We start from the raw sequence: 24547 nt of genomic DNA, 5'->3' as shown, positions 1-24547 counted from the left end.
ATATTAATGCTAATTTCTTTCAGCTCCACATCCACTTGAACACATGATTTCTGGAAAGTATTTTGAATCTTTTGTGATGGCAGGCAAAATGTTTCTAACTTTTATTTCTTTATTCCTCTAATTGCTTCTATTTTTTTTTTTTATAACTTTTTCTTTTTACCCATCTTTAGAAAACCTCAGAACGTATACTGAATTGCTTCCTTATTCTACTTGGCCTTTGCTCAGAATTGCTGAATTCTGAAATGTGCCCATTCCTCCAACCTATTGCTCTAAATGGCAACATTATAAGACTTTTCCTTTGATCTATTAATGATCCATAAATTTTCTTTTTATTCAAGGATGGACCACTCTTACTGTTGGATTTTTACAACCTAAAAAGCAATGTATATGCTGCAAACTATGCATTGATCTTTTATGTTCTACTTTTAAATTGTAGTTTCCTAATCTACAATAACAAACACAGGCAAAACAAAAAGCTGCTGGAGGAATGCGGCAGGTCAGAGCATCTGACAGGGCAAAAAGGATGGTTGACATTTCAGGTCGGGGTCCTAAATTTGGCTTGATCTAAATCGTCGACCATCCTTTTACCTCAGTATATTTGACCAGCTTAATTCCTCTAGCTTGTTTTCTGCTCTGGATTCAAGCATTTGCAGTCTCCAATAGTCTCTCCAAACTCTATAGGAAAATAGAGTTTGTTTAGTTTGGATGGATACCTCTGGTCTTTGATTGAACTAAAGAGTTCAATATAATATTCTATTATTCTGCCCTAAAACTATAAGATTATAAATTATTCTTCATTATACAATACTCCATTTAAACCAACAAATTAGTATCCAATATAATTTTCACCAAAAATCCATTAATTTCTCCTGCAGACTAGTTTACATATAGATTTGATTAAAAAAAATAAACTTCCCCATTATTGTCATGCTATCATTACCCACATCTCTAATGTTCTGCATTGTAGTAGGCCCTCCGTTACCTTTAGTATTTTGTATCCTCCTTGGTGCCACCAAAACCGATTATAGAGGTCAATTTTGCATGCCCAATCTGCTCGTCCGCTGACTTTATCCCATCCTTTATCATGGCTAAGCCCTCTTTTCCATTTAGCTCCCTTCTAAGAGTTAACTGTTCTACTTGCATTAATCTGGTTTACTGCTGTCTAGAGTATCAACAACAACTGTACCAATGACATTCCTCTTGAGTTATTTAAATATAAAACAGTAGCAACATTTTGAAATATACAAAGATGAGCAGTAGGAACTAATGAACCACCTACAAAAGATTAGTGCACTGTACATAGAGGATGCAAAGATAATGTTGAAACATCATATGTAGTCTACTACACAAAAGTAAACAAATATGGTCATGTGCAAATTTATGTATTTAAACCCAAGACTCCAGAGTATTCAAATATTTTCAATGGATATGACCATTAGATTGTTTGGTTAGTTTTAATGACTCCAAACACTTGTATTTCCTAATTCAGATTAGCAGGGAACTGCTAGACTGTGGTAGGAACCATAACCAAGTTCCTCAAGCAGTCAGCTGGCCAGAAGTACATGCCATGAATGATATCAAGGAAGATTGCGTGCTGGGCTCTGAATAATTTGGCCTTGCATAATAACTTGGCTCAGGCATGCAGAAACCCAAGGAATGAGAAGATCTCAACATGTATGGCCCACATCCATGGAATCACCACCACCTGGATGATAGTTCCCAGCCAAGTAATTCAGCAACTAATTGCCACATTTCAGAACTCCCATCAGCAACATAACCATTTGCATGGACCGTTTCCTCTATGAAGTTAGCCACAAAGACAAGATGAGGCAATGCAAAAGCAAAATCAACATTTATTCAACAGTACACTATAAACAAGCTTCGAACTTCAAAAAGTGAACAAACTGAAAATAGTGACAAGTTTAGATCCTCCCATTATTGCTCAGCAAAAATATATTATACACATGTATAATATATTTTTGCATTGTGATCGTGTCAAAATGGCAGCAAAGAGAGCTCTGCTGGTTAAATATCACATTGTAAAAGTATTGCAACTTTAAAAGGTACTTTGCTACAACAATAAAATGTTTATTCAATCTTTAAAAAGTGTAAACATTTGGCTGCAGTAATTCAACAGAGATGAATAACATTTTCTCACAACATAATGATATGTGAAGGCAATCAGCAAATAACAATTAACCATAAACTGGTCACACTGTTGTGCTACATCATACTACAAATCACAGCAGAGATGCTTAGCAATTGCACACTCACTGGTCCTTCTGTTTGGTGCCAAGATTACATTTTTATCATTAGTAGAATAGCTTGTCTACACATTTTTAAAATCAAGAATATGGTGTTTGACTGGATGAACTGCCATTCAATGTATGGCACCTGGCACCTGGAATGGAGATGGTACCTACTGCACCTCTGGAGAAAACTGTTTTATGCCATTTCTGGGGTTGGAATGGGAAGTGGGGGAAACTTTAAGTGCTGCTGCTGCCCATCAACACAAGATGTGCAACTGCAGTTGTTAGCTGACCACCAATGTCTCAATTTTCCATATCATCCAACCTGTCACAAACTCTTTTACTGCTGTCAGGGGAACCATTGACCGTGACTCCATTTTTTTGCAAGTTACAGTCATACCATGTGACCACGTTACAAATAGTTCAAAATGATTGGTGATACAGCCCAAATTGTGCATTTACTTGGCATGCTCCTGGGGTATTTGCCTTTCCAAATGCAAACATGTTAAAATCTGATCAATATTCCTCATCGTTGCTTGGCTTTTAAGCTTTTGCCAGAGGAAAAGTGGCAATATTCATCCCGGAATGCAATCTGACCACATTCTAGTCGTTGAACCGGGAGTCAGTCAGGGCACTTACGGAACCTCTCCATTACAGCTGCTCCATGCCAGGACAAGGCAAAAAAACAACAACAAAAAAACAGCACTGCTACAAGCAAGGGGTTGCACTCTCTTTCCTGCCACATCAGAATCTGCATGGTGATGTGCAGGGTTGAGAAGCTAGAGCCCTTTTCACCATTTTGCTTGGAGATGTTCACATCCCTCCCAAATTTCTTGTAATCCTTCCCTTCTTTGACACAATGCTTTAGCTTTTCTGGGCCTGCAAGGATAAAAGCATGGGTAAGAATAGGGCTAGAGTGGGTTATTTGACCACAAGTTTAACTACTGCTACATTTTAAGGCATGACAAAATAAAATTCAGCTAAACAATTAGTGCTGCTGACCACAGCCATCATCCTAGGTAAGTTTGTAGACAACACAAAACTTGGTAGAGGTGAATAATGAGGAAGGTTGTCAAAAAGGGAGGGATAGAAACATAGAAATCTAGAAAATAGGTGCAGGAGTAGGCCATTCGGCCCTTCGAGCCTGCACCGCCATTCAATATGATCATGGCTGATCATCCAACTCAGTATCCTGTTCCTGCCTTCTCTCCATACCCCCTGATCCCTTTAGCCACAAGGGCCACATCTAACTCCCTCTTAAATATAGCCAATGAACTGGCCTCAACTACCTTCTGCGGCAGAGATTCCAGAGATTCACCACTCTGTGTGAAATAAGTTTTCCTCATCTTGGTCCTAAAAGATTTCCCCCTTATCCTTAAACTATGAGGATATAGAGCAGGTGGAAATTTGGGCAGGGAAATGGTAGATGGAATTCAATCTGGATGCGCAAGGTGATGCATATTGGGACATCAAATGCAAGATGAAAGTACACAGTAAAGGGAGGATCCTTGAGAGCAATGATATGCAGCGGGATCTTGGGGTGCAAGTCTTTAGGGACGGCACGGCGGCACAGAGCTGCTGCCTCACAGCGCCAGAGACCCAGGCTTGATCCTGACCATGTGCTAGTCTATATGGCATTTGTACTTTCTCTTTGTGACTTGCATGGGTTTTCTTTGGTTTTCTCCCGCACTCCAAAGACAGGCTTGTAGGTTAATTGGCTTTGGTAAAATTTTAAATTGTCTTGCGTGTTAATGTAGGACAGTGTTAGTGTGCGGGGATCGCTGGGCGGCAGGCCTGTTTCTGCGCTGTATCTCTGTAAAGGAGGCAGCATGACATGCTTATTTTCATCAGTTGGGGCATTGAATATAAATGTCCGGTAGTCACATCGCAGGTTCGGCCACATGGAGTATTGTGCACAGTTCGGGTCATCAGAGCTGGTTATGAAGTGCAGAAGGATGTTGCCTGGATTGGAGTAGATTCCCCCCCCCCCCCCCCCCCCCCCCCCCCCCCCCCCCCCCCCCCCCCCGTCAAAGTGTTCAAGTAGGTGTAAGAAGGAACTGCAGATGCTGGTTTACACCGAAGATAGACAAAAAGCTGGAGTAACTCAGCGGGTCAGGCAGCATCTGTGGAAAAAAGGAATAGGTGATGTTTCATGTCGAGTCCCTTCTTCAGACCGACAGTTTGAAGAAGGTTCTCGAACTGAAACGTCACCTATTCCTTTTCTCCAGAGATGCTGCCTGACCTGCTGAGTTATGCCAGCTTTTGTGTCTAGCTTCAGTGTTCCAGTAAGTGACTGGACCACCCTGCCAGGGGAGGTAGTAGGAGCAGAGGCAATGAAAGGGGGAGCAGGGTGAATGTCTTACCTTATCAGCCTTGATCAAATGGTTGAGATTCTTATAGCAGTTTTTGTGAGGTCACAAGAATTTTTACATAGAGCCAGGCACACTACACTGGCTAACTATAAGAAGGCTGCATCCTTGTCATCAAGCAACATCTTTCTACAGCTTGATTTCCACCAAAGAAAACCTGCAGCACACCTGCCAACTAGCAGCAGCTACTGACCTCTTCTCACGGCACACCCCTGGAAAACAAAAAAAAAAAACTTGGGAAACAAGAAATACATTTTACGGTAATTTATATCAAGGAAAGATTGGATGGTGAAAAATTACTGTCCACTCACCATAATCGCCATGCCTCAATGTTGGTTGTTAGTCTATTTTTTTTTTTGAAGATTGCTTCTTTTGTCCCAGGGTCTGCAATAACACACCTCTTCTGAACTTCTTATTGATACCAGCTTATGTGCTAATAAGATTCTCTGGAAATTGTACCACAAGTTGCTGTCTGTAAGATTAGTGTGGAGACCTGTTAAATTTTGGCTTCACTTGCCTTATGCCAATCCAGGAATTTTAAGGCCTATTAAGCCATTGAAAATAACAATCAATGAAAGTGAAGTCATTTTGCAAACAACCAGTAGATGGCGTCTGTGTGTCTTTAATAAAAAAAATTAAACTTGACTAGGAATGTAAAGCAGCATATGGAATATGCAAACCGTTGACTCAGTGATTTGGCGATTTATTCCTTGAATAGTACAAGACTCAATGTTAAAGGTGGATGTTTCTCGTGCAACTTTCTCATGTTACATAGTTTTATGCAAATATACATAGATTAAAAACTGCAATAAAAACTGAACAGTTCAAACATTGCAAATTAGAATAATGCCTGCTCAACAAAGCTGAAGATTCAAGAAGTCAATAATCAAAGCATAAATATTATACCTTTTTTATGAAAGATAGCATTAAGAAATTTGTCTGCTTGGCATTCAAGCTGTTCAGTGTGGGACTGCCCCTGAGATAGAGTTTCCTCAGTAGATGTCAGTGTTGGAGGTGCATTCACAGATGAGATATGCTCCTAGAAACAGTAATGAATTATGCTCAGAAATTTCTTAAAAATAAGTAAAACAACAAAGATTTCAGATTTCACATTGAAAACATGCTATATTTAATCACTAGTTTCTTCTTAGTTTATAATAAATCAACCTAACTCGTCCATTGCACGGACTGAATTTACACTTATGAATCCACATTACTGAACAATTTTATCACAGCATGATAGCTTTTTACGTTCTCAAGTTTAATGAATGATCATAAGTGATAGAAGCAGAATTAGGCCATTTGGCCCATCAAGGCTACTCTACCATTCAATTATGGCTAATCTATCTCTCCCTCCTAACCCCATTATCCTGCCTTCTCCCCATAACCTCTAACACCTGTGCTAATCAAGAATCTATATATCTCTGCCTTAAATATATCCACCGACTTGGCCTCCACAGCTTTCTGTGGTAACAAATTCCAGATTCAAAATCCCTCTAAAGAAATTCCTCCTCATCTCCTTCCTAAAAGAACGTCCTTTAATTCTGAGACTATGACCCCGAATCCTGTTAGTTTCAATAAGGTCGCCCCTCATTCTTCTAAATTCCAGCGAGAACAGGCCCAGTGCCGTCAAACATGCATCATACATTAACCTACTCATTCCTGAGATAATTCTTGTAAACCTCCTCTCAAGGCTATGACCTCCAGTCCTAGACTGTCCCACTAGTGGAAATATCCTCTCTACATCCACTCTATGCGAGCCTTCCACTATTCTGTACATTTCAATGAGGTCCCCCCTCATTCTTCTAAATTCCAGAGAGTATGGGCCCAGCGCCGTCAAACACTCATCATATGTGAACCTACTCATTCCTGGGATCATTCTTGTAAACCTCCCCTGGACCCTCTCCAGAGCCAGCACATCCTTCCTCAGAAATGGTGCCCAGAATTGGTCACTATATTCCAAATGGGGCCTGACCAATGCCTTGTAGAGCCTCAGCATTACATCCCTGTTTTTGTATACAAGCCCTCTCGCAATAATTGGCAGCATTGAGTTTTTCTTTACTATCAATTTGACTTGCAGATTAACTTCTTGGGAATCCTGCTCCAGCACTCCCAAGTCCCTTTGCACTTCCGATTTCTGGATTCTCTCCCCATTTAGAAAATAATCTACTCCTTTATTCCTACTACTGAAAAGCATGACTCCACACTTTGTTACACTATATTCCATCTGCCACTTCTCTGTCTACTGTCCTAACCTGTCCAAGTCTTTCTGCAGAGTCCCTGCTTTCTCTACACTCCCTGCCCTTCCACCTATTTTCATATCATGCGCAAACTTGGCCACATAGCCTTCAATGCCCTCATGCAAATTATTAATATATAACGTGAAAAGTTGCGGTTCCAGCACCGACCCCTGAGGAACACCGCCAGTCACTGGCAGCTAACCAGAAAAAGCCCCCTTTATTGCCACTCTTTACCTTCCGTCACCTAGCCAACCTGATATCCATGCTAGTATCTGCCCTTTGAGACAACGGCTCTCATCTTCCTTAGCAACCTTTCGTGTGGCACCTTAAAGGTTTTATGAAAATCTAGGTAAACAACATTTACGGGCTCTGCTTTGTCTGTCCAGTTATTTACTTCAAAGAATTCCAGCAAATTTGTCAGGCAAGACCTCCTCTTCACAAAGCCACCCTGACCAGCCTATTTTATCGTAAACTAAGTACTCCGTAACCTCATCCTTTATTATAATTGACTCTAAAAACCAACCACCAAAGATAAATCGGCCTATAGCTCTCCGCTTAGCTCCCTTCTTGTGCAATTTCCCAATCATCTGGAACCACTCCCGACTCTAGTGATTTGAAATATCACTATCAATGTCTCCACAATATCTAAAGCCTCCTCTTTCAGAACCCTAGGGAAGGCTCAAGAGACTGCATGTCACATTCTTGATATTGTTTTATTTTTATCTCTAACCAGGTGTTTGGTCATGCTGGTTTATAATGTTCTGATTTATTGATTTTTGAATAAACCCGTTTTATTTGTAACCCCAGTTCTTTGGAGAACTAAAGTTTCCGGGATTGGAGCAGCAGAGATTCCTTTTATAACTTTTACATCTTCCATCGGACTTCAAAACACTACATAGACAGCACCCAAGGCCAAGATTGAAACTAGGTTTCTGGCAAAGCGAGGCAGTACTTCTACCAGCTGCACCACTGTTCTGCCCACACATGGACTGTTCTTAAATGGAACTTGCATGGTTAAGCATCTGGGTTGCCTTGGATGAGTTATTTAAAAAGTAGGTGCAATAAAATCCCTGAAAATGTTACTTTGATACAAGTAAATTAATGAATCAATTAACAATGAATGTTTTCAAGGAAAGAATTTCCCAAGCTGAATACTAATTCTTCAAAAAAGTGTATTTAAGTGGGAGTGGTGGTGGAGCAGTGAATTATTCCCTTGGTTTGTTTAACCTACACAAAAAAAAAGTAATTTATTTTATAAGCCATAGTAGGAATTTGTTCCTCTTTTAGCATTCAATGACCCAATGACCCCCCCCCCCCCAACACACACATTCAGATTAGTGAAACAGTGGAATGGCATGGTCTAATTTTCCAGTTATGCATGAAGAGATTTCAAACTGCCTACCTCCTCTCTCCTGATACTGGGCTTGTGAATAGAAATTGCATCACCTGATCACATAAAGATTTCCTGGAATCTCCAAACTAATTTTCAACAGTAAAATATCCTGGCACGATGTCTTTTCCAATTCCTAATATAAACATCTTAATTGTTAGGCCAATTGAACCTTTATAAATTTGCAGTTTGGGTCAATTTTACCTACACAAACTTGTAGTTTTATTAAATACTATTTTTAAAAACTTGTCAGAAATCCTAGGAAGTGATAATAGAGATAATGCAAGTGACATGTGTCTAAACATAATCTATTATCAGTCTTTCTGCAGAGCATAATTAATAGTAATATACAGGTGAACTCAATAGTTGGTATTTATGGGATTCAAGTGCCTGTGACTAAAAGCAGAAACCATTGTTTTGTTTCCTCTGAAGTCAACCATGTTCAATACAGGCAGCCACACTGAAGCAAGAAAATGGCAACAGACATTTTTTCAAAAAGTCCTGCTGCTTGGACTGAAAAACAGGAAATGGTGGTAAAACTAAACCGGTCAGGAAGCATCTGTGGAGGAGGAAACAGTTAACATTCAAGCTCTTGTAAAACAAGCAGAAATCGGAAATAAAAACAAAGTGCGGCAGATACTCAGAACAGTCAGCATTTTTAGAGTTTGCAGGCCTTTAAACTGAAGCGGTTGGAGACATACTAGTTTTTACGGTGGACAGAAAAAAGGTGGAGGGAGTGGAGAACAAATTGGTAGAGCAGTTATTATAATGTCAGCCAATGTATTGATGAGATGCTATAACATAGCAGAGCTTCTAGGACAAGAAAGTCTAATGTACTGCAAACAAAAACAATTTATTTTATAAATAGTATACAGTGTAAGACACAGGCTATAAGTTTTGTCCATTAAAAGCAGAGCAATTTTCTTCAGAAACCAGACTTGAAATTACTAGTGCAACAAAATGTGGATGCTGGAAATCTGAAATTAACATTACACGTCAGATTACTAGCATCCACATCATTCTTTCATAGCTTGTACATATATCAAACAGTTTTGCAGGGATATGGCCAAACGCAGGCAGGTGGGACTAATGTAGCTAGGTCATATTGGCCAGTGTGGGCAAGTTTGGTCGAAGGGCCCGTTTCCACACTGTACGACTCCAAGCAGGTAAACAAGGTTGGAAATTAAGAGTGAACGATTAATATAGGTCAATGGGGATGCAGAATGCAGATAAGATCAGCCACAAATGTATTAAAAAGCATTAAGCACAGAGCATTCGCAAATGTTGGCTGAATTTTCTGTGTTGCTTACTCCAGTGTGAAGGCTTGAGAGCATTTTCTCCAAAGATAATGATTATCAAAAAACTTAGGCTTACAATTCAAATTTTGCACTTTTAAATTGGGTTAATGGCATCCTGAGATAATCACAATAAAGGATGAAAAGGTCTCCAAGTGTTACGGTTGCATGAAATAGAGCGATGTGTAGAATTATAATTTAGCCACTGGAAAGTGCCTGACAAATATTGCTACCCAGGTCTTGTCATCCATGCAGCAAAATTACTAACTGAACAGTTGGCGTTTATTTCTTTCAGGTACAATATTTCCAGAGAAAATGATCTGTTCAAATTCAGATTGGAAATAGCAAGATGTGAACAGATCAGGCACCAGCAAATGCCATGTGCTATAAGCACACAGTAATCACAATTACTCTTACTTATACATTCCCTCCTTAATTCATTCCATTCCACCAAAGCAACTCCCCCTCCTCCCCTCCCAAAAAAAAGATGCCATAACAGCAGGCTTTATGCAAGAGCATAGCCAAAGTACAAGAACCCAGCTTTCAATCTCACCCAAAAATATTCAGCAGCATGACAGGGACAACAGGTGAAAAAAACACATTCATTTTCTGGACAAATTACAAAAATGTATCATCCACCATTATCAGTGGTGGTGGTGGTGCTGGTGACTGGCCACCTTGAACAGCTGGAGTCCAGGTAAAGCTTTTTGAGTTGAAAGATAAATAATGTAGCAAGCTATTGCAGCATATATTTAGAGACGAGCAAGTCTTGATCAACATTTGACATTTGTTGGTGCAATATTGGCTAAGTAAATGGTAAATCATTATTGGGAGCATAATGACACCGACTTAACACCTGTACGGATTTAAGATTAAAACTTCCCATAATGTAACATTCTTTCACTGATGCACTGTAATATTACCAACCAGGTGTGCACCTTTATTATCATTTCCAAATATTACTTTTTTATCCTTGCTTCCTGCAATGTTAGGATGCATCCTGAGTAATGATGTATTTACTTTGGAAAATACTGCACTTTGTCATCTCAATTTACACCCCATTCATTTGCTTCACTGCCCTCTTTATCAGCAAGAATTGGGAATAATTCTCATTGGTTTAAAAACAAATAATTTAAGAAATCCAGCCATGCATAAGCGAGTTCGGTATTCCGACTGTGCATGCCCAGGTCATGTGTCACTCGCGATAAACACTCTCGGCGGCTGTGCTGCTGCGTGGGTGCAGACCTGCGTTTCGTCCGTAGTCGGGATCGGGCCGGGTCTCCGGTGCTGCTGAGTTGCTGCTGGGCCGTCCCCGTCCCCCCCTGGGTGTCCGGGATGGCCCTGGGCTGGCGGGGCGCCAGCCCATTACGGTGGCGGCCCAGGCTTGCAACCGGAGCGGAAGGGAGGCGCTGGCTCCGGCTCTGCTCTTCCTGTCCCGCCGGGTTGACTGGTGTCCCGTCAGTCCAGGGCTGTCGGTTAACCCAGCTGAACAGGCAGAGTTGTACTGGAGTTGGCGCTGTATCCTGTCGCCCTGGGCTTCTCCAACTGTCCCCGGTTCGGCGGCGCTTGAGGCGCCGGAGGCTTGGGTTCTATCCTGGCTGCGGATGGGGCGTGGGTCTGTGTGCATGCGGCGGCACAGTTGCCGGGGATGTTTATCGCATGTGACCTCTGACAAATCCCAGGATTCCTTGTGTTTTTCGGAATACCAAACTCGCTTATTCTGCCTTTATCTACTGCTTACCCTTGTTGTTTGCTATTAGACCACCCCTTTGAAACCTGTATACATAGACACATGGTAAGCAAGATTCAGGTTCACTGAGGCACAACTTTTTGTTTTACACAAGGGTGTATTGAATGAGTGGTCAGAAAAGGTAGTTGAGGCAGGTACAATCACAACATTTAAAATACAATTGGAGAGGTACATTGTTTGGATACCCGTAGAAGGATATGGACCAAATGCAGACAGGTGGGTCTCGCGTAGTTGGGGAATGTTGGTTGGCGTTGGCAAGTTGGTTTGAGGAGCCTGTTTCCACGCTGTGACACTGACCTAAGTTTTTTCTAATGTCATTGGATTTGCACATTTATGCCTATCTATTTTGTTTTTCATCTTTCTTCTCAGTTTACTCAGATGTTCACCCAAATTATGCACTGGTAATTGAGAAACAAATAGTTCCCAGAATCAACATATACCCAAAATATCATTGAATGTAGATCTAGTTATATCTAGATCACTTTTGTATTCATCTTTGAAAACAACTAAGAGGCAAAAGCCAGACGTTATAGTTCACAAGGAAATTTAATTTACCATACAGGGCTCCACTTACCTTTACTTTCTCCCTCCTTATGCAACAACATGAACAATTTTCATTCATAGACCAGTCAGTAACTTCTTCGGGTTCACAGTCTTCAATTAAAATAAAAATGTATTAATGTATTATACAGCACAAATTAATTCATTTTCCCAACTACACAAAAGGCATTCAATCAAAATCTGGATGACAATATGATAACAGTCCTGCAGTAAAATGTTGTATCTGCAATTATGCTAATATTAGAATTAAAATTAAACAAATCTTAAACAAATGAACAAGGAGTTACAACTTTCTTGGCGACACTGGTCACCAAAAACAACTTTGGTACCACATAATATCTCATAACTAGCAAACAGTTCCAGAAATCAACGAAATTATCCTACCACATGCAAAGGTTTATTTGCAATGTTTGGGAACTGTGGGTCAGATGTCGCACTAGAACACACCCGAGTATGCTAATACTCCTTTTCTATGAGAACTGCCTTTCAGCACAACAGCAAGATCAAGTGCCATCAGCTTGCTTTACGCATCATACAATAAGTTTCGGATTGATACAATATGTTGAGATTAGACAGAAAACTAATGACCTAATTGATTCAACAGCTGCAAGTAAGGATTTCATTGTTCTATCTGGGACATGACAATAAAACACTCTGGACTAATAAGGGTTAGAATACTTGTATATTCTTTTCTCTACATGTGCACCACAGCATACGTAGAAATAAAAATAAACCCTGGTCTAATGGTCATAACCATGATCTTACCAGGTATGTAGTGGGTATGGAACATGCAGTACCAAAGGGGACACATGACCGATGATCCGAATGCCTGTCTCTAGATCTGTCTTAATCACGTGGGGTCCATCCCCAACCACTAAACTCTTTGACAGCCAAAGATGTTACCGAGAGTTCAACTACTTTGTCAGATGCCAGTCAACAAATCATACTCAACATGGTAGTGAGCATAAGACTCAGGAGTGGCATACAGCATCACAAAGAACAGAATTACTTAACCTAAATTATCTTTGAACCGACACATCCGATGAATGAATAACTATCATTGGAAACATTCGGCATAGCACACATTATCCCGCCACTCCTTTACCACTCCTATGATTTTAAATTATAGCTGCCTTTTGTAACAATCCACTAATGGTTAAATTATGATCTGGCACCCAATTTTTAATAGCCCATACAAAAAGTTCACTGCTGTATTTTTAGTGGATTAAATAAAGTTACAAGCAATTTCCTTTTCAGCAAATATTCAATTGTTTTTCCACACAGTATCAACTTTTGAGTACTGTGCACATAACCCCACAGGGATTGATAGCCTAAATTCCAAATACTTCTTTTACAGTCTCATTTGACTAGTTGACAATGCTGTGACCGATTGTTCACTGGTTAGGTTGACATCGAATGTTTGCATATAACTTGCAGGCTCCCAACAAGCAGTACAAAGGCCTATTCTAGGAAGCCTAGGCAGAGCCTTTTCCACAGGGTGAATACATGTAACATGCAGTAAACCACGCATTCTTTGGCACTATCAAATTCCTTGAAACAGGCTTTGACCACCCCCAAGCTCCTCCATTCACATTGAGATAAATTTGAGTGGGAAGCCAGAATAAAGACAGCAGTTCTGAAAATTTTAGTCCACTATGCCAGCAAAAACGAATTAAGAGAACTCTTGATGCTGGAGAAGCAAATGACTGATAGATACCAAGCGGGGCTACACTGAAGTCCAAAATATTTTCCCCTCAAAGGTCTTGACTCTTGCCCAATAGACACATAGAAAATAGGTGCAGGAGTAGGCCATTCGGCCCTTCGAGCCAGCACCGCCATTCAATATAATCACAGCTGATCCAAAATCAGTACCCCATTCTTGCTTTCTCCCCATATTCCTTGATTCCGTTAGCCCTAAGCTACATCTAAGTTTCACATAGTTTCACAGTGACTAGCTTCCTCACCTGAACCCTTCAACAGCAATATCCACACCAATCCAATGTCATCCAGATAAACTATAAGCAGCTCATTTTAATGAAGTACAACAGTAATGAGGTTTCACCGATTGAACCCCCACAGCCTCTGCAGATTTTCCACAGGAAAATTGTTGTGCATTGTCATATGGGACAGAAAAAAACTTTTCTTCCAGACACAGGACGTTGCATACATAAGACTGTTGGCAACCCTAGTTAGAGACGACCAGTGGTGTTTTCACAAATCGATGTGCTTGTGGCCAACTGAACAATGTTACATTCAAGAGTGAGGGTTACCAAGAATGAGAAGGAAGGAGGTACAAATTAACTTTTGGCTGAATTATGGCATACGCCATGCAAGAGTTTCCAGGGACTTTTTGCCCAACAGCTTTTTCAAATGCCAGATACACATGAAATGGACAAACTCAAACTACTGGGAAGCCACTGGTATCCATCAAAACATTGCAGGTTTTCAGCAAAATTTGTTTGCTACAGATACATTCACGTGGCTATGGCTTCTAAGCTTTAAGTTCAATATTCAATTTCCATTTATTGTCACGTGCACCAATTGTTACAGTGAGATTTTAGTTACCATACAGCCATACCATATAATAATTACAGCACGGAAACAGGCCATCTTGGCCCTTCTTGTCCGTGCCGAACACTTACTCTCACCTAGTCCCATCTACCTGCACTCAGACCATAACCCTCCATTCCTTTCCCGTCCATATACCTATCTATATTTTTAAATGATAAAATCAAACCTGCCTCCACCACTTCCACTGGAAGCTCATTCCACACGGCTACCACTCTCTGAGTAAAGAAGTTCCCCCTCATGTTACCCCTAAATTTTTGTCCCTTAATTCTCAATCATGTCCTCTTGTTTGAATCTTCCTTACTCTCAATGGAAAAAGCTTATCCACGTCAACTCTGTCTATCCCTCTCATCATTTTAAAGACCTCTATCAAGTCCCCCCCTTAACCATCTGCGCTCCAAAGAATAAAGACCTATCTTGTTCAACCTTTCTCTGTAAAACTTAGGTGCTGAAACCCAGGCAACATTCTAGTAAATCTCCTCTGTACTCTCTCTATTTTGTTGACATCTTTCCTATAATTTGGCAACCAAAATTGTACACCATACTCCAGAATTGGCCTCACCAATGCCTTGTCCAATTTTAACATTACATCCCAACTTCTATACTGAATGCTCTGATTTATAAAGGCCAGCACACCAAAAGCTTTCTTTATCACCCTATCTACATGAGATTCCACCTTCAGGGTGGAATCTGTTATTCCTAGAATCAGTTATTCCTAGATCCCTCTGTTCAACTGTATTCCTCAATTCGCCACCATTTACCATGTACGTCCTATTTTGATTTGTCCTGCTGTTAAACTGAGTTCTTTTGTCAGTCCTATTCAAGAAAACTTGATTCAAACCATTGCTGCTAAAATCGATTCTTTATTCTGACAGCGTTGGATAATTCTTTAAACCTTCCAACACAGAGTTAGAAACTCTGGGGCTGGTCGAAAGAACTACTGACTTTAGTATAAACGTAACACATTATATAGGTAATAGACAATTATAATACAAAAGGAGTGGCAAACTATTAACCAATCATTATGGTTTACCATACATTTAACTTATTTGCATAAACCAATCAACTAAATCCTTTCCATTGATTGACAATATGTATAGTCACATGATTTTCCCTTTTCCAGCCCCTTTACAACCTTCTTCCCCTCTGTGGTTTTCTTCCAACCTCTTTACTCAAAATTACTTCATTTCAATAAAGTGAAAAACACAGATATAAAACTAATTCTCAGAGAACACCTCAGAATATAATATACACATCATACAGCAATCACACAACACATACACACAAAACATATTTTCACTTGTGGAAAATAAACTTACTTCTGAAACTTCAGATTTAAACAAAGTCTAATACTTCTAATCATAATTAAAACACAATACACTTCATAATTAATTTCCTTACAACTACATAGTTAAAATAGTTACTTATGGATCACAAAGATTAAATATGAGTTTTGCCCCTTTCTTACAAAGTGGTAAAGACTTAAGTTATTTCTAAGCACACAATTCCCAACTTGAAGCACACAAAGGCCATATACTTGTCACGCTTGATTACTTCTTCCCAAGCTCGGGTCTAATTTCATTCTGTATTACAACCTCCCCCTTCTATCTCTGGAGGAATCCAATGTAAGGCCTCTTCAATACTAGCATTCCACACAACAAATGAAAGATTATCAAAACAAGAGTTACTTTCTCAATTTTCTATAACCATAAGAAACCACCCTTTTACAAAGGTCACACAACCATCACCCATGCCTTATCTCTTATCGCAACATAAATACATTTAAACAGTACAAACCATATCACAGACTAGTATCTACCCTTGGTGCCTACAACCCAATATACAAACCATAAATCCCCTTCATGACACAGCCGAGCTCGAAGATGTGTCACAAAGAAAAAATAAATGGTGCCCATCCTGGGAAGAGATCCCATTAACAACCTCCATTCTAAACACCAATCTAAACCAAATACAACCTCTGACAGTTATAGCGCTTCAAAGCAAACAAAGCTATGCGTATTTACATCAACATCTCCATGTTATAACAAGCCATCTGTTCTCCTGTGTGTGTTCTTTATTCCTTTGTGGGCTATGTATCCAAGTCCTTCCCTTGCAACTTAACATAAGTTCCTTAAGAACTTATCATTTGAGCAATTATATTGTGTAATATTTCCTCACTGCCAAGATGTAGCATCTCACACTTATCAGCATTAAACTCCATCTGCCATCTTTCAGCCCACTCTTCCAAATGGCCTAAATCTCTCTGTAGACTTTGAAAATCTACTTCATTATCCACAACACCACCTATCTTAGTATCATCTGCATACTTACTAATCCAATTTACCACACCATCATCCAGATCATTGATGTATATGATAAACAACAGTGGACCCAACACAGATCCCTGAGGCACCCCACTAGTCACTGGCCTCCAATCTGACAAACAGTTATCCACCATTACTCTCTGGTATCTCCCATTCAGCCACTGTTGAATCCATCTTGCCACTCCACTATTAATACCCAACAATTGAACCTCCTTAACCAACCTACCATGTGCAACCTTGTCAAAGGCCTTAGTGAAGCCCATATAGACAACATCCACCACTTAACCCTCATAAATTTCCCTAGTAACCTCTTCAAAAAATTCAAGAAGATTAGTCAAACATGACCATCTAGGCACAAATCCATATTGACTGTTCCTAATCAGACCATGTTTATCCAGATGATTATATATATATATATATTATCTCTAAGTATCTTTTCCATTAATTTGCCCACCACTGACGTCAAACTAACAGGTCTATAATTGCTAGGTTTACTCTTAGAACCCTTTTTAAACAATGGAACAGCATGCGCAGTACGCCAATCTTCCGGCACCATTCCCGTTTCTAATGACATTTGAAATATTTCTGTCATAGCCCCTGCTATTTCTACACTAACTTCACTCAATGTCCTAGGGAATATCCTGTCAGGACCTGGAGACTTATCCACTTTTATATTTTTCAAAAGTGTCAGTATTTCCTCTTCTTTGATCCTCATAGTTTCCATAGCTACTCTACTTGTTTCCCTTACCACACATAATTCAATATCCTTCTCCTTGGTGAATACCGAAGAAAAGAAATTGTTCAATATCTCCCCCATCTCTTTTGGCTCTTCAGATAGCTGTCCACTCTGACTCTCTAATGGACCAATTTTAACCGTCGTTATCCTTTTGCTATTAATTTAGCTGTAGAAACCCTTTGGATTTACTTTCACCTTACATGCCAAAGCAATCTAATATCTTCTTTTATTTCTTAAGATACCTTTTACATTCTTTATACTCCTCAAGCACCTCATTTACTATATGCTGCCTATAATTATTGTGGATCTCTCTCTTTTTTCGAACCGTGTCCAATTTCCCTTGAAAACCATGGCTCTTTCCAATTTTTACTATTTCCTTTGAACCGAACAGGGACATAAAGATTCTGTACTCTTAAAATTTCACCTTTAAATGTCGTCCATTTCTCTACTACATTCTTCCCATAAAACAAAATGTCCTAATTCACTCCTTTTAGATCCTTTCGCATCTCCTCAAAGTTAGCCTTTCTCCAATCAAAAATCTCAACCCTTGGCCCAGTTCTGACCTTCTCCATAATTATATTGAAACTAATGGTATTGTGTTCACTGGACCCAAAGTGCTCCCCAACACATACCTCCACCACCTAACCTGTCTCATTGCCTAACAGGAGGTTCAGCACTTCCCCTTCTCTAGTAGGTACCTCTATGTATTGCTGTAAAAACTATCCTGCACACATTTTACAAACTCCAAACCATCCAGCCCTTTTACAGAATGTGTTTCCCAGACTATGTGTGGAAAATTGAAATCTCCCACAATCATTACCTTGTGCTTACTACTAATATCTGTTATCTCCTTATATATTTGCTCTTCCAATTCTCGCTCCCCATTAGGCGGTCTATAATACACCCCTATAAGTGTTGGTACACCTTTCCCGTTTCTCAGTTCCACCCAAATAGCCTCCCTAGACGAGCCCTCCAATCTATCCTGCCAAAGCACTGCTGTAATATCTTCCCTGACAAGCAATGTAACATCTCCACCTCGTGCCCCTCCAATTCTATCACACCTGAAGCAACGAAATCCTGGAATATTTAGTTTCCATTCACAGCCATCCTGCAACCATGTTTCACTAATCACCACAACATCATACTTCCAGGTGTCAATCCAGGCTCTAAGCTCATCCACCTATCTTACAATTCTCCTAGCATTAAAATATACACATTTAAGAAACCCACCACCTCTTATTCTCTGTTTATTATCTTTTTCTTCTTTCTCCCCTACATGTTGGGTCTGAGTGCTCCCCTTCTCTGCCTCCTGCCTCACACACTGTCTACTAGCTTTCTCTATTTGAGTCCCTCCCCCCAACCGTTCTAGTTTAAAGTCTCCCCAGTAGCCTTTGCAAATCTCCCCGCCAGGATATTGGTTCCCCTCGGCTCCCCTCGGGTTCATACGAATAAAAACACAATGCACGATAGAGTTTAACATGAACATCCCCACACAGCGGTATCAACATCTCCCACTGCGAGGGAAAGTAATAAAATTCAGTCGTCTTCCTCTTTGTTCACCTGTGGTCGTGTCCTTTGAGCCTTCCGTAGTCGCTGCTACGGCGGCCCGATGTTCAGACAGTCTAGCCGGGATGATCGGAGCTCCGGCGTCGGAATGGAACACTCAGCGGCTTGGAGTTTCCGTATTGGCCGCTCCCTCGACCAGGATGTGACTGGTAAACAGTTTCTCCTCTTCCTCCCCACCTCCCCCACTTAAAAAAGATTAAGAAACATCCAAAAACATACTTTAAAAATAACAAAAAGGGTGAAAGGACGGATAAACTGCCGGCGAGGTTGCCGCAGATATTCTTATTTACAGTCAATGGCTCAAACACTCATTGAACCCTACACAAAGCAAATGGCTGACCACTCAACCTCTTGTTCAGACAGGAGTTACTTACTCATGAAGAATTAGAAAATAAGAATTGAAGTGTTTATAGAATGTGCAAACACTATGGATCTCAGATTTGAGTCGAGGATTAATAAGAACCTAATAAATATGAGCACTAATACACCACTTTGCCCCTCAAGCATGTTCCGTCATTAAATCAATTATTATATTGATTATGGCTGATCATTTTCCTACCCTATCTTCATATCTAAATCACTAAACATAGATATGCTTGAGGGGGAGTGCAACTGTGAATGTGTTTAGAGTTGCTCAAGTTCCACTGATGTATGTTCATTAGATTGGCAGCACTTTTGCAAATTACAGTAGAATGGCTCCATGGAAATTTTCAGCCAGTGACTCAAACATTCATTTAATCCTATATCAAAACCGCTGACTATCTAACTTCTCTCCTAGTAACTACTATTAACAGGCAGACATTTCTCCACGCCTTCATAAAACTGCAACACAATCCATTGACAGCCCCTTCTGCTAATACCATCCCCAGATCCTCCATCTCCAAGCCCGTGAACATTTTGTCTATTTTTCTACATACAATTACTAGCCCAGTACATCATTGAAGTTGCCCCTTGTAAAGTCACAAATTAACATCCTACATGACCTTCGATAAAATACTTCTCAACTGGTTTAGACCCTTTGACAGCCTTTTCTGCTATATTGAGGATCAAAGTACAAATAAGTAACATCCAACTGAAACCAAAGATCGCAGATGGTTACACATCTTATACTCACATCATGAGCATTATCCAATGAATTTATAGCCTAGCCCACCCCCCTCCTGTTTTTTTCTATATACTTAATACATCAATATCCACAGTACATTTGGCAGGTATCGTAAACAGCTGCTATTACCAGTTCTACCTCATCTTTGCCATTCAAAACTTCCAAGCAGTGGAATTTAGCTGTTCGAATACAATCATATTCAATCTCTTGCTCATGGTCGTGCAACACTTAAAACAGCAAGTGAATGTTTTCAAATTTAAGTACATTCATTAAGTTCAAATAAACCTTAATCCTTGCTCACCATCACAAACTTCTCCCAACTTGACATCTCTGCATTCCTCCAAAATAGACCTCAAAACCTCTCTCAGGAAATGGGAGTGTAAGGGAGAACCAAAATGTAATTTGGTAGCAGTGCTCTTTAAGTCAAAAATGTAATCTATTGTTTCTGGTCTTTTCGGATCACTTCAGAGAGGCATGGAAGCAATTATCAACGTACCAATGAAAAGTTCTACATATCTAAAGTACAAGAGCTTGATATCATAATTTAGTCATGCCTGTCATTAATTTTTTTTAGGTTTACATGCAAATTTTGAAAAGCAATTTTAAATAGATTATAAAAAGCTGACACCAATCCAGTGGAAGGAATTAACTATTGAAAACAGAATTTTTCTCCATTAATGTCAATTTGTTGTGCAAGACTGGATCATGTACTCTCAGCCTTGAATGCGACATTCATAAAATCTGAAATCCCCAACAATACCATTGCTGTCCCAGTCAAATGGCAAAGCAGATTAACTGCATTCTACATATCCTATTTGGTTCTGAATCGAGTACTCAGTCTATCCATCACTTTTGCCTTATCAACGACCGCAGACTGAATTTATACAAATTTCCTCAGGCCTTGCAACACTTACTAGAAACTAGATTAAAGGCAGATTTTTAAATCATCCTACTTGTCCATCACCCATGACCCGTGTCGATTCAATTACATCAGTGTAATAAGCTAGAAACATTTATGCATCTCAAAGATGCTATGCTACCACTCACACTGAAAGGCCTCACATGGATCAACAAAACACCTACAAACACCTTTTTCCATATGTTTTCAATGTTCTGGATCTGAGATATCCCACAGCAATGACTCCTCTAATCATATTCTCCATGCCAGCTATGGATTTCTTAATTCCGAGGGGCTTACAGATATCTCCTCTTAGTTTCTTCTCTAAACTCTAAACCAAAATTTCAGATTAACTACAATGGCTCTCGATGATGCAGATTAACCATTCTTTATCACAAAGCAAATTTCATTAGTTCTACATACATGCAAATAGTCAATGATTGTGAAGATGTAGAGCACATCCTTGCAGTCTCACTTGGTATTACAAATGTTATTACACATGACCCCCACATCACAGAGAGCTTGGTTGAAAATCGTATTCCTTGAAAACTGTGCCATGACTTTTCGTTATGCAGAATCCACATTATGTGGGCCTGCTGGGCCTCAACACCACCCTGTGTCACTGGATCTTGGACTTTCTGACAGAGAGACCACCGTCAGTCCGTGTTGGCAAGAACACCTCGGGCTCGATCACGTTGAGCTCCCCTCAAGGCTGTGTGCTCAGCCTGCTGTTGTTCACACTGCTCACACATGACTGTGCTGCCAGATTCAGGGACAATAAGATCATAACATTCGCAGATGATGGGACTCATCAGCAGAGATGAGGAATCAATGTACAGGGAGGAAGTGAAACAACTAGTGGACTGGTGCGGCAACAACAATTTAGCATTAAATGTAGACAAAACAAAGATGATTGTCGACTTCAGGAGGTCGCAGCCAAAACGCACACCTCTCAACATCAGTGGCACCACGGTGGAGAGCATAAAGTTCCCCGGAGTGCAAATTACAGACAGTCTCACCTGGTCCAGGAACAACACTGGGATTGTCAAACGGGCCCATCAGCGACTGCACTTCCTGAGGAAACTCAAACAGGCCTCACTCCCCACCAACATCCTCAGGACTTTTTACAGGGGCACGGTAGAGTCTGTACTCACGTACTGCATGAACACGTGGTACTCCAACTGTAACTGCTCAGACAGGAAGGCTCTGCAGAGGGTAGTGAGGGGAGCAGAGAGGATCATTGGCGTCTCCCTACCCTCGGTACAAGAACTGCTCCAGAGCCGCTGTCTGAAAAAAGCTCTGAGAATAGCTAAGGACAAACTGCACCCCCTCCACACACACCTGGATCTCCTGCCATCAGGCAAGAGATACCGTAGCATCAAAGCCCGGACTACCAGACTGCTAAACAGGTTCCTGCCACAGGCTGTGAGGCTGCTAAACAGTCACTCTGTACTCACAGTCACCTGATTCTGCGGCTTTGCACTGACATTTTAATAACTCTGGCATTGGCCACTCAAATCAGCTGCCCTGGACATTTTAATGTTGCTGTTTTACCTGCTTTTAACTATTTATACTGTTTCATCAGGGACTGGATTGTTTTTACTGTTATTATGTGTGAAATGTTTTAAGTTTCATGTGCGATGCTCCGGTATTCCCTGGGAAACGTCTTCTCATTTTGCACTGTACAACTGTTGCTTTGCAAGATGACAATAAAGGTTGATTGATTGATTGATTGATTGATGCGAGCTGCACCAAGAATTGAGCCGAAAATTAAAAAGTTTAGTTTAGAGATACAGCGTGGAAACAGGCCCTTTGGCCAGCCAAGTCCACGCCGACTAATCCTACACACTAGGGACAATTTTTACAGAAGCCAAATTAACCTACAAACCTGCACTGTTGAAATGTAGAGGAAACAAGAGCACTCAGATAAAATCCACGCTGTCATAGGGAGAATATACTAATTCCGTACAGACAGCACCCAGTCAGGATGGAACCCAGATCTCTGGCACTGCAAGGCAACAACTCTACCAGTACACCATTCAAACTGCATGGCGAATTTTCATTCTGAATCTCAGGAGTTTTAGGTCATGTTGAGAATTCTGTAAAGCCAAATTTACTTTTGTCCATTGTAAATTTACCCTAAGAGCATCCAATCAGTTAAAACCAGGTTAAGGGTTTTAAAAAAAAATTCCAGCTCAGCACCACGGAAAGGGAATAGAATAAATATCAGGACTGGGTACATACTGGTAATGGTAATGTTACTGCCCAGTAATAACAGCAGGGGCTATCACACTCACAGCAATGTTGGCAGTCTAATCTCAGTGACTCCTCAAAACATTGGGATGGATTATGCACGAGTACTAATCCAATCTGCAGAGACCTTCAGGAGATTATTCATTTTAGTTACAACCGACTCAGAAGCTTTAAGGAAAGCAATAGAAAATTAATTTATGTTCTACCCATGATGAGCAATTCAAGAGATCTAATCAAAATCATAAGCCCCAGAAGGAACTTGTCAGTTGTTATGGAAGAAACTGATCACCTTCAAGGACCAGCCAGAGCAGGACTAGGCCATTCGGCCCTTCGAGCCAGCACCGCCATTCAATGTGATCATGGCTGATCATCCACAATCAGTACCCCGTTCCTGCCTTTTCTCCATATCCCTTAACTCCTCTACTCTTAAGAGTTCTATCTAACTCTCTCTTGAAAGCATCCAGAGAACCAGCCTCCACCGCTCTCTGAGGCAGAGAATTCCACAGACTGACAACTGTGTGAAAATATTTTTCCTCATGTTCGTTCTATATGGCTTACCACTTATTCTTCAACTACGGCACCTGATTCTGGACTCCCCCAACATCGGGAACATGTTTCCTGCCTCGAGCGTGTCCAAACCCTTAATAATCTTATATTTCAATAAGATCCCCTCTCATCCTTCCATACGAGCTCCATTCTCTCAACATATGACAGTCCCGCCCTCCCGGGAATTAACCCCATGAACCTACGCTGCACTCCCTCAATAGCAAGAATGTCCTTCCTCAAGTTTGGAGATGGAAAACTGCAAACAATACCCCAGGTGTGGGCTCACTAGGGCCCTGTACAAATGCAGGAGGACCTCTTTGCTCCTATACTCAACGTCTCTTGTTATGAAGGCCAAATTGCCATTCGATTTCTTCACTGCCTGCTGTACCTGCATGCTTACTTTAAGTGACTGATGGACAAGGACCCCCCAGATCCCATTGTACTTCCCCTTTCCCAACTTGACACCATTTAGATAATAATCTGCCTTCCTGTTTTTGCCACCAAAGTGGATAACCTCACATTTATCCACATTAAACTGCATCTGCCGTGCATCTGCCCACACACTCAACCTGTCCAAGTCATCCTGCATCCTCATAGCATCCTCCTCACAGCTCACACTGCCACCCAGCTTTGTCATCTGCAAATTTGCTAATGTTACTTTTAATCCCTTCATCCAAATCATTAATATATTGTAAAT

General features: G+C 40.5%; 1 protein-coding gene across 18 annotated transcripts in view; it reads right to left on the bottom strand.

The window, feature by feature from the left end:
- lcorl (ligand dependent nuclear receptor corepressor-like) overlaps positions 1-24547 on the bottom strand; it is a 122018-nt gene that overhangs the window by 60467 nt on the left and 37004 nt on the right. For 12 of the 18 annotated variants that reach the window (XM_055638355.1, XM_055638347.1, XM_055638362.1 and 9 more), the window contains exons 3-4: positions 11868-11947; positions 5525-5657 (exon numbers count right to left, since the gene is read on the bottom strand). In XM_055638355.1, coding sequence (XP_055494330.1) covers positions 5525-5657; positions 11868-11947 — 213 coding nt within the window. Of the gene's footprint in view, positions 1-1990; positions 3129-4612; positions 4852-4929; positions 5091-5524; positions 5658-11867; positions 11948-24547 lie in introns of those variants that run through there. The other 6 variants (XM_055638392.1, XM_055638381.1, XR_008723751.1 and 3 more) reach the window with 5 other exon arrangements.

This window comes from Leucoraja erinacea, chromosome 1, assembly GCF_028641065.1.
Source record: "Leucoraja erinacea ecotype New England chromosome 1, Leri_hhj_1, whole genome shotgun sequence".
Lineage (NCBI taxonomy): Eukaryota > Metazoa > Chordata > Chondrichthyes > Rajiformes > Rajidae > Leucoraja > Leucoraja erinaceus.
Note: the sequence above shows the minus strand (reverse complement) of the source record. Positions and strands in the feature narration are given on the sequence as shown.